Source organism: Microtus ochrogaster, chromosome 8 (assembly GCF_000317375.1).
Source record: "Microtus ochrogaster isolate Prairie Vole_2 chromosome 8, MicOch1.0, whole genome shotgun sequence".
NCBI lineage: Eukaryota > Metazoa > Chordata > Mammalia > Rodentia > Cricetidae > Microtus > Microtus ochrogaster.
In genome coordinates this window covers 62,456,748-62,472,192 of record NC_022015.1, presented here as the reverse complement: position 1 = coordinate 62,472,192, position 15,445 = coordinate 62,456,748, and the positions used below count along the sequence as shown (strand labels likewise).

Below are 15,445 nucleotides of genomic sequence, written 5' to 3'. Positions count from 1 at the left end.
TCTACAGAGCTAGTTCCAGGACAGGCTCCAAAGCCACAGAGAAACCCTGTCTCGAAAAACAAAACAAACAAAACAAAACAAAAAAAAAGATCTAAACTGCAATGTTGGGCAGGGTACGAGACAGCATAGTACTGCATGGCGTGACAATTCATCTCCACATGTTTAGTTTCCGGTGGCTGCTGCAACCAGTACCACAGATGTGATTTAAATGCACAGACATTTATTCTGATAGATGGTGGAGGTTGTGGTTCTATAATCAAGATACCAGAGGGATCTGGACACTTCAGGTGAGAATCTGCTTTCTTCCCTTTTCCAGCTTTTTCTCCTAGGAGATGGTTTTCTCTCCCTGGCTCTTAACCCACAACTCCAATCCTGGCTTCATTGTATCTTTCAGTTCTGGCTTTGATCTTCTTGTGTCCACCTCTTAAGGCTCCTATAATTACACTGGGCCAATGTAATCTCAAACCCAACCCAATCCCCCCAAATAGGGTGACCTCATCATCTCAGCACCCCTAACTGTCTAAAGGTACCTTTCATATGTAATGTGTTACATGTAAACACAATATGCACCCTCATGTGTGATGTGAAAGCGCATTTGTAATCGAATATTCACAAGTAGAAAGATGTGGAGATTCATATGAAAGGATGCAGAAAATATTCTAGAAGTGGTAGAGAGAGAAATTCTGTTTGTAACACCCTGTTTACACTTACGGGGCAGCTAGTGAAGGTGTTTGTTGTATTGTTTTCTACACAGTTTTTTAATGTTAGAATAACTTTTCTTTGTAATGAAAAATGCCATTGTTTGGAAGAGAAAGAACATGAACAAGATAAAAATATACACAGATAGAGACACTACAAGCTAACATGCACATGACTGAATATCCTAATAAATGCCAGCAACCCTGAGAAGTAGTTTATCACTAAACCACAGAGACAACCCAATGGCAGATGCTCGGCAAATGAAGTAGAGAACTGATTTTCCTTGGACACGTTAGATCCAAGGGCTGAAACGAAGAATGGACACATAGGTATTTAAATACATGACATAGACCACGTAAGTTGGAAAAAAACCTACTAGTGTGGGGTGGAAAAAGATCACGGTAAAATATAATTTCAAGGAATTTACTTGAACATCATATGCATAATAATTTTAATGATAAAACATAAAAGACACAATCATATAAACCAATACATAATACTTTTTTAAAAAATTACAACAGGTTATCTAAAAAATGAGTTCATAACAATTGTGACTTCAGATTTCTTTGCTGTAATGCCAAAGCCCAGAAGGCAAATGAGAGTCTGCCAACTTCTGAAGAGAAGATGTTTTGTCACTTGGGCACCAAAAGACATGCCAGGCATATACACTTAACAAAATTCAATACTTTTTCCTTCTCCAAAAAATGTAAAAGACTGAGAGATATGGGAAAGCTAGCAGGGAATAAAAGGTAAAAGCTAGACAAAGACAGAAATGTAGGTATGTATTAAAATAGCATAGAGAATTTAAGAACTCTGTAGTTACAAATCTTCATAATATTTGCATTTTCATAATCTCTAACACTTATGTATCTTATTTTATCAGAAAAGTAGCCACAGTATTATACCATACAAATCCTAAGCCAAATGTGGTGATGTACGCAATCTTAACCTTTGGGAGACTAAGGCAGGAGAGTTGTGTTTAGGGACAGCCTGGGCTACATAGAGAGACAATCCCAGAAAACCCAAACTCAAACCAAAATCAAACCAAACAAAATTAAAGCAGAAGGCCATTCTCAGCTTCTTTGTATCCCCATATCAAAGCTCATGGATCGCATGGTAATTTTCCTTCTGATCCACCCCAGTTCTATATCATTACCTTCTGTTCTTGGTGATCTAACTTCTGCATCCCACACTGTTGACATGACCTCACAGAGGCATGATTAGATAGTGATCTTTAGTAGTTTCCAGGAGACCCTTAGGTAAGAGTTGAATTTCATAACATAAAAGATAGATTTTTAAAAGGGCTCTTATTGGTAAAACATATAAAAAATAGGTGCCCTTCAAAATAAAATTAGCTCTCTGGTCTTAGTCGATTGATTTGGTTATCAGAGTAATTCACACACAGGATGGTACATAAATGTAGAAGGTGGTTAGACAAAGAGGGGTTGACTTCAGTGTTCTCTACTTCAGTGATGTTCAACCTTCCTAACACTGTGACCCCGTGTATGGAGCACAGGGGCCCCTTTGTTCCATCATGCCCTGCTAGCTTAACCCCCAAAATAACCAGACAGAAATTGTATTAATTAAATTACTGCTTGGCCTATTAGCTCTAGCCTCTTATTGGCTAACTCTCACATCTTGATTAACCCATTTCTATTAAATATTATATCACCACGTGACTGTGGCTTACTGGCAAGATTCTAACCTATGTCCGTCTCAGGCCAGAGATTCATGGTGTCTGCCACTCTGTCCTTCTTCCCAGAATTCTGTTCTGACTTCCCCGCCTACCTGAGATCTGCCCTGAGATAGGCCAAGGCAGTTTCTTTAATAACCAATGAAAGCAACACAAATACAGAAGAACCTCTTATACCAGTGACCCATTAGTACAGTTCCTCATGTTGTGGTGACCCCCAACCATAAAATTATTTTTGTTATCACTTCATAAATATAACTTTGCTACTGTTATGAATTGTAATGTAAGTATCTGTGTTTTCTGATGCTTTTATGTGACCTCTGCAAAAGGTTAACCCACTAAGACGTGACAACCCATATGTGGAAAACTCATGGAGCATGTATATACACTGCGGCCAAGACCAAAGAAGTTTTAATAGTGAAGACTATTTTAGCTATAAACAAATAATCCATATGCACAATTTAGTTAAGAAAATACATGGGTTACATTTAATTTCATGTGTTCTTAAATTTAATATTTTAACCACCTTCCACTGGACAACTGTACCATATCTATAAAGACATGTAAAATTGGTAAAATATAATAGACATTATGTTATTATCATGGAACCCTGAATTTTCTTGTATCTATTTTACCAGATCATATTTTAAACTTATTTACTAAAATGACCTAATACTCATCGTGTCCATTGTATAAAAGGCAGTGTTTCATTTTCATGTGATTTTCATGGTGATCACTGTCACCCTTCAGTGCTCATAAAAATGTGACTGGAAAGCTGGTTTTGAGAGAAGAGTGCCTGCAGCAACCAGCAGCTTGGGGACTTGCCAGCAGGTCCCAGAACTGGTTCTGGCTTCTCCAGGCATGGTTTCTTTCAGAGAGTGCAGCAAGAAGGGACTGGCCTGTCTCAGTTGTACATGTTTGTTCATGATCTGCTGTTGGTCCTTTTTACTTCGCTTTCTGTGCGGCAACCAGAGTGACCTTTGTAGCAGTCTAATGAATGGGTCCCCTTTTGATAACACCCTCAGCACCTTCCTGCCTTGCTTCTAAGACAAAGGGAAACCCAGGCAGTGGTGGTGCAGGCCTTTAATTCCAGCATTCGGAGGGCAGAGGTAGGGGATTTCTGAATTTGAGGCCGAGCTGATTTATACAATGAATTTCCAGAAGGTCAGCCCTTTACATACACACAGCATTAAACTTAACTGGGCTTCTCTTTCTACCTCCAGCTCAATTCCTCACTATGTTCTCATTTGTCAATTTTTACAAAATATTCAAAAATATACAAAATTCTATTAAAGGGGTACTTCATACTAAACAATAAAATCTCCCTATGACTACAATATAAAGTTGAATTATAAAGTTCATGTATTCTTTAAACCAACATTGCTACATCATTGTACTTATACTATAGATAGAAATAATGTTTACATAGTTTATTTATATTATAGATACAAATGACATCTACATGGACACATGCACAATAGTCTTATATTATCCACTACGTAAAATTACTAAAGATTCTAACCCATTTAAATCTCTGTTAATAATGAATTTGAGGTAGTTACAATGATGCTTTGGATGATGAGCTGGTTGGGATAAATTTAGTGACCAAAGATGAAGGTAAAGAAAAGCATTTACAGAATGCTACAATTGGGTGATTAAAATTAAGTGGATAACCTAATTTTTAAGGGTGTTTGTGATATAGTCATGGAAAGATGTACAAAACACATTGCTAAGAGCTGTTGTCATGGAAAGAAACAACGTATAAACAGAGTACAGGAGAGATTTAATTTGTAGTCTATTTTGTAATTTTATCTTTTGCACCTGAGTGTGGTTGAATGAATTCTTTTTCTTAATTGCTCACTCCTGGCTACTTAATTATTTTTGTGCCCTGTTATTTGCAGTCTTCCATGATAGATGAGGTCAACTACCCATTCCATGGGATTAGGCTTGGTCATATGACCTGAATGAGCCCTGTGAAGGCAGCAGGGGTTTAAGTGAGCTACTGCGGCTTATGCCTTCTTTTCTTCTGGGATATATCATGAAAAGAATAATCCCAAGAGTTGTTCCTTCGAGGAAGAAGATATGCAGAACAGACTTGAACCTACCCTATGACTTTGAACCGGAATCCAAGAGATTTTATCCAGAAGCAGACAAATTTACAGACTTGTAAACATGTAAAAGAACTCTGCCGCTGGAAGCCATTGAATTGTTTGCTCCACTGTGTTGCTTTAATAGGAATTCTCCTAACTTAGCACTCTTTAATCAGGTTTCTGTGATAATGAGGTTTTACTGTATTCTTATAAACCATGTTCAGTGCCTCTGTTGGAGTCTCGGGAGGCGAGACCTCCTGCTGAGGAAAATAGGGTCTCTAGCTTGGGTGAAGACCTAACATTCCAGTAGAGCTGGTTCAACCACTTTGGCAAGGGAGGTGTGCTCACCTTAAGGCATGCTAAAGAGATGGGAGGAATAATTAGGTGTTCCACAAGATACTGGGCGTTTCCTTTCCAGAATCCCCAACCCTAGAGTAGAAATTTAAGGGTTGAAGTCATACTGGGTCATATAAGTTTGCCTGTTTGCTTTTCCAAACTATTCAGAAAAGCATATATTTATCTTTTTTTCTCTTTGTTTTTAAATCATGCTTTCCTTTGCACTTTGGTCTCTCTTCCATGCACAATAGTTTGAATTTCCTTATTTTTTCTCTAAAGCTTCCTTCTTTCCCAAATGGTTCTCATGCCAGCTTGAGTAACATGGCTTTTCCCTTCTTGCTTCATTTTTCCTCTGGGAAGTAGTTGAGGTTTTACTACTGGCCCACCCTATGGTTTTTCTTCTAAACTCTAATAAAATGTCCTGGTATTTCCATTTGTGTCTGTTCCTAAATTATTTTATTAATGAGACTAAGAATGTACAAAGGGGGCCCTGGTTTTCCCCTTGTATAGATTCACCACTGTCAATGGCTAGTAGCCCACTCATTCTGTACAACCACACACTTCACTCTGCCTGCAAACTGAATCATATGCCTTTAAAGCATTCTCAAACACACGTGGTCTCTTAGACTTACTATTACAGTTGAATCATTTCATTAATGTGGGGTAATTTGATGAAATGGGCGTATCGCATGTGTGAAAACTATATTGGATTCTTTGAAAAGCTCAGTAAAGTTCCTGAAATTGCATTTAGTTAATTATTTTCAAAAGTAAAAATGTAAAACTATTGAAGGTTATACACTTAAACTGAATTCTCTAATGTTTGATGTAGTCATCACATTTTATAAACACTGCAGTTAACATAATGATAAATTACGAATATTTTATTGGTGTGGTTAGATGGTAGGTAGGCAGCTTCTGAGAAATGTGGTATTACATGCAAATACTAGTGTTCTGCCTTACCTATTTTAAGTTCAATTAGACTGTATCATTTTTCTATGATTCCCTGAGGACAGCTAACAGTTTTTCTTAATTGAATCTTCATAGAAGGTAAGGGACTCTTCCAAGTTCACACCATCCAGGAATACAAGAGCTGATGATAAAACTTTATGCTACTTCTTTCTCTCTATTAAATTCTATAATCAAAGTGCAGAGCCTTTTAGAGATGGAAATAGGGCTATTTTATTCATTTATCTATTTACATTTCTATATATGTGAGAGACTGTGTGTTGTGCATAAGTGTGTCACACACTTGTGTGTAAGTGGCGGTTGTCTGTGAGTAGGTATTAAGATCAGAGGAATGTCAGGTGTCCTACCTACTCTATTACTTTCTAACCTATTGCCTTGAAGCAGGGTCTCTCAGTGAACTTGGAGCTAGGTTGAAGGCCAGCAAACCCCAGTCATCCTCCTGTCTATTCCCCAACACAATTCTGGGGTTGCAGGCATATACAAACACACTCAATTTTTCATTTGAACTCAAACTCCATGCTTGCACAGAAAATGTTCTTATCTATGGAGCCATCATCGCCTTAGTCCCAAGGAGACCTTTCTTTTTTTTCTCTCCTCCCTTCCTTCCTGCCTTCCTCTCTTTCTTTTTTTCTCCCTTTTTCTTAAACTTCGTTTCAGCTCTAAACTAGGCTTTCTGTTATCAGTTAGCCTTATTAATTTATCCTTGTTTCAGTCATTGCCTTATGTTAGTTTTAGTAATTAACAATTCATTTTTAGTTCATTTTCCCAAATAAACACCTGCCAGTTTATAGCATTATAATAGGCATCTGAAAAACACAAATTTAATAGTTTTCCATAGTACTGTTTTTTTTTTTTTATGGGTTTGTTGATGTGAACTAAGATTTGTTTTGTGCTTTGTTTATAATGCCTTCCGGTCAAATTTTGACTTCAGGTATGACCAAGTCACAACCGCATAATATGTACTCCAATGGCTGCCTTGATCAAGTTTTTCTCTTTAGGCCACATTCTCATGCCTACATTTAATTCTTTGAAAAAGAGGAGAGCATATATATGAGGTTCAAACACAAGACTGTGTGCATGCTAGGCTAACACTCTACCACCTGAGGTACACCCTCAGCTTCTGAAAAAGTCCTCTTTTAACAAGTCTCTCAATTATACCTTTAGCAAAGAAATGTTCGCTAGATTATATTGTCTTCATAAGAGAGTCTGCTTCTGATCTTCATCAAGGAGATAACACCCTGGAATTTCAGAGTTAGACATTTCTTTGAGAAGCACAAGTCATCATTCCTAGGTGGAGTACTGAGACTCAGGAACACTTCAACAATAGCAAGGGAATGAATGCTGCAGGCAACCTCAACATTCACCAGCGTTTTTCCTAAAGCCATCCATGGGCTTGGAAGCACATTTTGATTGAAAATGATCTGGGTTTAGAGATATTCTCTCATCAAACCTATGATTTTACTGTACAGTCTTTGAGGGGCATCAAGGCCCCAGACAAAATCAAAATGGTTCCAATCTGGAAAGAGTTTGAAGTAGCGTAGATTTGTAACTTGGGGAAGTATCCTGGCCACATCTTGAGGTGTTATGAGGACATCATGTCCACCAGCCCAAATGGCAGTGGGCACCTTCATGGCTGTCAGGTCATAGATGGGAGGGCGACTCTGAGAGAGACAAAAAACAATCATGAAAGACACTCTTCATTAGCAGCATATGAACTTGAAATAACAGAAAGCCTGCAAAGTGAGCATCTGCTATGAGCATAACTCTCTTAGACAATGAGAGAGTGAAGGGTGAAAAGTTCCCACACAATGAATGATCCCTGCCTTCAAGGAGTTTGGGAAGGGAATGCACAAGGAAAGATAGCTAGCTAGGCACTTAGATACAGACTTTTAAGGGAGTTGGGTTTTGACAGGTGTGGTGGTTTGAATAAGAATGACCCCCATAAACTCATATATTTGAAAAATTGGTCATCCGTTGGTGGAACTGTTTGGGAAGGATTGGGAAGAGTGGCTTTGTTGGAGAAGATGTATTGCTGGGAGTGGACTTTGAGGTCCACTAAACCATGCCCAGTGTCTCTTTTTGCCTATGACTGTGTCTCAAAGTAGGAGCTCTTAGCTACTGGGAAAACTGGAGGGCCTCAGGTTTAAAAATAAATAAGAACTCGGCTTTTTGTAGAAAAGCCAATTCAAAATTCAGCACCAATGTGTTTATTTCACACCTAGAAGTCCAATCCCTACTGTGAGAAAAGTGGCCAATGGCTTATTAAGAGCATGATGCTAAATGAGTCTACAGTTCTATGTTTGTTTCCATCAGAACTGTGGATGTATTTACCAGCATACTAGTTAAGATTCTTGTGAAACAATTTCCATTATTAGGCACCCTTCAAATTTTTTGTTTCAAAAACTTTCCAGTGACATTGGTTGTTTCTTATGTAATTTAAAATAAAGAAGCAAGAATAACAAGTGTATAAAGCTAATCTACATGCTAAGAAAATCGAGATAAAATATTAATATATCTATCACCTCTAGGTAGAGAGAATGCAAGTAACTTACTCTTTTTTGTATGCTTCTTTTATTTCTAACCACAAAGTTCTGCAGACTAATAATTTTAAAAGTCTCAGTATAAATATTAGATGTGAGCATATAGAATTCTTCTGCCTCCAATAATTCCCCATTACAATAATTTCCCACCCTATCCTGGGGGCTCCGAGTGGCTCACCTGGTTGTAATGCTTCATATTTTCAGCTTCACTTCCCCAGTCATAAGCTCTGAATTCATCAGATCTGTAAAGCTGCAACCAAAGTTTTAGAGAGGAGATTCAGGGCAAGAGTCATGAGATCTACAGCGACGCTTGGAGAAATAACCAGGTGGGGAGGAAAAAGGGCTCTGGGTTCTCAGAAGGAAGAAAACATCTTAAAGACAGAGCATGTTGTCCAATAGACAGACAAAGATGGGTTTCCTTAGTTTGAAGAAGAAACCCACGGAAAAGTAAGCCCCATTAGAAAGCCAAGTCTCAGACCCTTCTCTCTTGGAGGAAACTTCAACTCATTTCAGGGTGCCTTTTACTGAGGCTGAATGCGTATTTTACCAGCTCTAGTCTACAATGGGATTGATTTGTGTTACACTTGCTCTCTCTCTACCATAACACTCTTTCTCCTCAAGTCCAGGCAAATCAGTATTTGAAGAGGCAACAAGAGCAAAAACAGAGACAGTTTCTAAGCTTCTAGAGACAAGCCCATTGCAAGAGTGAAGTATGACCTATGCCATTAACTGAGACAAGGATGGGCTGACTTTCCGTGAGAAAGCTGTTACCTGTTTTATATGTAGGATGTTCTGGATTGATGATCCCGTGGGAGCATGTGACATGTACACATCCAATCGACTCTAGGAAGTTAAAAACAGCCATTCAAGGAAATGAACCATGTCTCTCAGAAACAGAGACCAGTGAAGAGTTCATAACAAATCCTCGTGCTTTGAAAAAGACAGGTGAACCATCCCTATGAATATGTGTCTATGTGAAACATCTAACTGTGAGCAGACCTAGGGTGACACAGGCATGGGTTTCCTCAGGGAAACAATCTGCACTGTCTGAATCTTGGTGCAGGTGAAACAGCCAAGGGAAGTGTTATGTGCAAGCCCAGGAACTGTGTATTTAGATAGGTACAGGTGTGGTGTGTGCTAAGCAGACATGTAGGTTGACACAGATCCTGGGGTTCAGGACCACATTTTGTTAGTTATCATCTTTAGAACTCTGGCCAAATCATTTAATTTGGGCTTTATTTTTTTAACTACAAATAAATATATTAACTTAGTAGATATGAAAGGGCACATCTTTAACCCTAGCACTGGGTGGTGGGGTAGGAAGCAGAGGCAGGAAGATCATTATGGGTACAAGGCCAATCTAGGCTACAGTGTGAAGCTATGTCTCAGAAAACCATAGAAATAAATACACAAACAGACTAAAAATCATGTTATCAACCTGCTAGGTTCCTGTGGAGAGAAAACATACTGTAAGCATAAAGCTGGAATCCTTTCAAAGATTGCTTTAATCTTTGTGGAGATCATAGAGGCGAAGATGATGGAGTCAGATAATCATACCTGTACCTTAGATGTTATGATGCATATTCAGGGAAACTATTAAGCATTCTAACTTCTGAACAAAAAGGCCTTGATCAGTGGCTCCTCGTGGCTGTCGCCTTTAACAGCACAGGGACGAGATGGATGGTGAGCAGTTCTTAGGAACTGGATTCATTTTAACTGTCTCGTATTCTTTCTAATTAACGACTGGCAAATTCTCATTAGACTATAATAGGGATAGCTGTGCAACCACTCTGAAAATTTAGACTCCTTCTTCTTGAATTCTCAGTAACAGAAGAAATGAGTTGCTAATAAAACAGAACTTTAATTTCTTCTTCAGAGATTTCTTTCTCTTCTGTGTTAGACTTTCCATATTAAACAGTTAATTTTCCTTGAATCCCAAATCTTGAGTTACTGGCTACACCAACATAATAAATGCACTGCTTACTCAAACTTCTCCTTTCCTAGATTTCTATTTTTAGTTTAATTTACCAAAATGAAGTAAACTGAAACCACCTTAGTCGCAGCTGCTCTCAAGCATGTGGGAATATTCTTAACACTTATTAGAAAGTGTTCAGTCTCCTAATTTTGACAGACAATGGAATGAGTCTTTCCTTCCTGTTTCCTCATGTTCATGGTCTGTTGACATACCTAATCCTTCATGCATATCAAATATATGCCTTCAAGGGCTTGTAATGCCTATGCATTTATATAATATAAGAAATAAATAATAAAAATGAAAGCTGGAATTTCTTCAATCATCAAATGCTTACTTAGTTAGTATACATACCATATTCATATTTTTTTTGTTGAATCCAGCCCACAGGGACATAAACTCACTACACAATGGTCGGAGTAGTTTTTTGTTGCAGATTTTGATGTAAGATGCCTTTGCCTTCTTATCTTCTAAAAAAAAACCTTTGGTACCAAACATAAGCTATGGAAATAAAAAAAAAAAAGAAAGAATATCCTTTTAAGATGTTTCCTCAAGTTTTTTGATATTTTCTTAGTTATAAGAATGAACCAATTTGGGAATCTTTTTGCATTTGCATTTATTTTCTATAGTCAAGGAGACAAAAAATAACTTAGGGGAAGGGCAGTAGGCATCTGTTTCCAAATACAGAAGGTCATAAATTGTAGTAAGCAGTCTTTGACTCCAAGTTCACTTCTCCATGGTAGATCTCTCCTGTAATCTGACTAATTAGTGATTTCCAAGTTTCTCAATCAGTGGTAAGAAAGATGAATGAGGTTTTCATTTTAAGATGAACTATTATATTGAAAGCTAACCGATGAGGGTCTTATCAATATTTTTCATGTATATATTAGCTGTGTATTTCTGTCCTAAACTAACCATTATTCATGATGAAAAATGGAAAATAAAATACCAAAGAGAATTTGCTGCTACGCATCAAATACCACAAGGACAGCATGTGAAAATATCCCAGGCTTGTGAATATAAGCTAGGGCAGATCTCCTGTTTAGTCTAGGAGCTGCACAGAAAATCAATGGTGAGGGAGTCAGAGAGCTAGGTCTTAAAGAGGCAGGACCTCTGACAATAGGGAATGCATATAGAGAAGACACAAAAATCAGACTCACATCTGGTGTATGTGAGAAGAGCAACATGTTTTTTATAAAACTGATATATTTATAGATGGATGTTCACTTAACAAACTAGTTTAGTCAGCTGAGTGTGGTGATCCAGGAGTTAGAGACAGGAAGACTGTCATACTAATTTAGTGGGAGTCTCAAAAGATCAACAAAAGAAAGAATGAGAGAAAGAGAAGGAGGGAGGGAGGCAGAAAGGAAGGAAGGAAGGCATGAAAGAAGGAATGAAGGATGGAAGAAGAAAGGAAGGAAGGAAGGAAGGAAGGAAGGAAGGAAAGAAGGAAGGCAGACAGATGAACAGACAGACAAGAAACAGATCAATTCAATCAACCCTGCCCAGATGTAGATAGTAGTCAAAGCTAACCGATGACAACATATTTTGAAATCATTAAATTCCCTCTGCTCAGAGTCAACAAGGCAATGAAATTGGTGTGTAACCAGTCATTTGACCATAGGAATATATTTTCCATGTGTGGAAGGCATGCTTACTAATGTGCTTGCGTCCGTGTGCTCACTAATATTCCCTTTCATGCCCACAACTCTATCCCAAAGCTGTCCCAGAGCAGGGCCTCATCTTCTTTTGCAAGAATTATTGTGATTATCTAACTTTCTGGCTTCACTTTTGTACAAATTTATGTTTATAACCATTCCAAACTCAAAGGACAATATCAACAAACTATTAATATTATGCTTCAAGAAATAATATTTGTAGCCATGACAAAAAGAAACCGAGACCAACAGAAGATAAAACCAAAACAACTCTCGAAAAAATGGAATTACAAATCCACAATTGCTAATTGAACAATTATTTTTCAGCTTAAAAATTGACAGTATTTAAATGAATACTTGAACTCTAAGATATTGAAGGGCTGTAATAAATCTAGGTGTTTTAATAGAATAGAGTAAGCTTTCATATGGAGAAATGCATATCAGTAAAGGTTTTCTAATGTCTAACCATGACATTCACAATCATATGTAATTTGAAGAATGTCTTCCAATGGGATATTGAGAACCCACTGAGCCATCCAACTAAACAGAACAGAAAAATCTATGAGTCGTCATTATATTGGTTTTGGATTCAGTTCAGCTGAAAGTCTATATATGCCTCTCAGTAAGTCACTGACACTGAATTTAGCAAATTACATATCGTACCTATAGAGAACATTGACATAGACATACACACATGGGAACACATAAACCCTCAGGTACATCCTCATGGACTCTGATTTCTATGGATTTTGCCTAATGTTCCGACCTCTCTTTCATACAGATTTAAAAATAATAAGGATCTACGAAATGAAGTGAGATCCTGAGATAAATTTTGGCAAAACAAGGAGCCTACCTTGATTATGGATTTTGGAAGTAGAAAAAAACTGGTAAAAATGCTTGTGGGATATTTGAATGAGATCACGGGACCCAAGGCAAAATTCATTTTGATTCTTTGTGCCACTTCAGGCATGGTGGAAAAGGCTACAAACCCTGGGAGAATAGGAGACAAGACAATCTCATGAAAATTAGATATACTCACACAAAATTTCATCAATGGGACTGAGTGGGATCCTGTTCTGTCGTGCTTTGTCTTCCTACTGCACCGATCTTGGAGATGAATTGGAAAGGTTCGCTGAGTTGTTCTGCCAAGATGATCCAACCTAAGTTCTAGCTAGCCACAAATCCATACTTTTTCTGATACTGTTCTGAGCCACTTAACTCATTTAGGGGAAATGGTAGTAGCTGGCGGGTAAAGGAGGATCTGGTAAACTATAGAAATGGCACGTATGTGCACATATACGTGATGGTCGTCCTAAATTCTAAGATGCTTGGTGAGTCACAGTGCTTCTAGAAGTAAACAGCCAGTTCACAGACACAAATGAAACAGTTCTTTCTGCAGTTGTTTGCAGGTGCACAAACAAGCTTTCTTGCTTGCTTGTTTTTGTTATTGTTAATGTCGTGGGTGTCTTGTTGGATATTCATACCCCACCCACACCATTTCTAGCTTCCCAAAGTAAAGATGTTTCCCTTCGGTCCGCAGTGATCTCACTGAGCAGATTAGTTTCCCAAGATGCGTTGCTGTGTCTGTGCTGGAAATGCACTCACAAACACACATAGAAATACTTACTGAAATGTTAACACTATTGAGGTTGTGGAAATTAGCTGACCACTGACACTTAGCCAGGTAGACAGCTTGCCTTCAGAGGATGTTTGGAAATGCATGGAGGTTAGTTGTTTGGTTGTTACCCTTGATGGACGGATATTTAGATGCTAGAGTCAGGGTTAACAAACAACCTAACAACCTCAAAATTTTTCCTCTCCCAGGCTTAGAAACTGCTATCAGCATGAAGAACTGATCAGCCTCTCCTTCTGGTGATTAATAGTAATGGCAGTAATGGGTATACTTGAATAACGTGGAAATCTTATGATATTTACCGTTTCTTGCAGTTTTCCTCATTCTAAAATGTCACAGCTTCTCACGACTAAGTCTCCTAAACTTGGAAACTTCAGTGGAAGATCAGGAACAAATTCAAATCTCTGTCAATATAATTTTTTTTAAAATTTTTTCTTTGGAACAAGAGCATTGATTTCTTTTCAAAGCGTCTGGGCAAATCTTGGGCTGGGTGTGTGGCTCAGTGGTAGGGTCCTTGCAGAGAATATCTGAGGCACTGAGTTCTAGCCCCAGTGCTGTAGAAAAAAAAACAACTAAAAGAACCAACTGTCTAGGAAATCATAATTTTACATTTAAAATAGAAAATAAGTTACATAAATTTTTATTTTCTAAAAGATATTTTGTAAATATTGCATCATATAAATAGTTATCTAGTTGATTTACTAGAGCAAGTTTTTGTGTTTCAATTCACAAACAAACGTGACCAAGTAGGTTCAAATTACACTTGCGCCCTTGCTTTTAACTTACTTAACTTGTATCTGGATTGTGATGGGCATGTGCCTGATGTGGATTCTTCTGTTTTTCTGATTTGCTGTTTTGTCTTGTTGATTTAAGCTTTACTTTCTCAGCATAAAAAAAGCATTTGGAAGCCTTATCTTTAGAATTACCTCCCTGGGTTTTGCACATGAACGATTTCTGGAGACTAATGTCACCTGGACAGTTGTGTGTGTGTGTGTGTGTGTGTGTGTGTGTGTGTGTGTGTGTGTGGCCGTGGCCCCAAATGAGGTTGGTTGGGCCCTTCATACTCATAACTCTTGGATTACAAGTTCACAGGTCCTTAGGAGGTTTATTGCCAGCACAGGACAGAGAATGAAGGGCAATATAAATAGCAAGCAATTACTTAGCTCCAACTGTGTTTTGACACCATTAACTTTTGTAAACAAACATACCTATTGTAGTGCCGAGTGAATGTCCAATGAAGTACAACTTCTCCTGACCTGTTTTCTCTACAATAAAGTCTATTATTCCTGGGAGGTCATATTTGGCCATTTCATCAAAACTGTAAAATGAAACAACATATAAATACATACAGCTTTAGTTTGAAAACTCAGACACTTGCTTGATTCTTTCGCACAAAGGAGCTCTGTGCCACCTACATATTCGAGGTGTGTATCATTATGCACCCAGTTAAATGGAGACTATTGCCTCTCTTTGTGCAGTTTTTCTGTTTATTTTCTCCTAGCAGGGATGACTGCACGAGTAACACACACTCTCTCAAGTTCTGTATTCTCTTTTCTCACACTCCTCTTTGCTCCCCTTTCTTGCTTTCATTCTCTTTTTTGCTTCTAATTTCCCTATGGTATTGATGACTGGTATTCAATACCCGTCACTGTTGTCATTTGTGATCCTACCATTTGCTAGCTGAGCAACATTAGGGAAGTTATCTAAATGTTATGACCGCAAGTATGTCCCCTTGGAAAATGAACAGGGAATCCCTGGTGTATAGGGCTGCTGTGGGGCTTAGATTGTATGGAAGAAATGACTTGCCTGTTAGTAGGTACTTAATCTGATGTCATTGTTAGTACTTGTGTGTGTATAT

General features: G+C 38.0%; 1 protein-coding gene across 1 annotated transcript in view; it reads right to left on the bottom strand.

Moving 5' to 3' along the window:
- Positions 1–7,211: 7,211 nt before the first annotated feature.
- The window catches only part of Lipn (lipase family member N), a 13,242-nt gene continuing 5,008 nt past the window's right edge, over positions 7,212–15,445 (bottom strand). The window contains exons 4-9 of the mRNA XM_005352156.1: positions 14,796–14,905; positions 12,808–12,944; positions 10,651–10,797; positions 9,096–9,167; positions 8,503–8,574; positions 7,212–7,445 (exon numbers count right to left, since the gene is read on the bottom strand). Coding sequence (XP_005352213.1) covers positions 7,212–7,445; positions 8,503–8,574; positions 9,096–9,167; positions 10,651–10,797; positions 12,808–12,944; positions 14,796–14,905 — 772 coding nt within the window. The remainder of the gene's footprint in view (positions 7,446–8,502; positions 8,575–9,095; positions 9,168–10,650; positions 10,798–12,807; positions 12,945–14,795; positions 14,906–15,445) is intronic.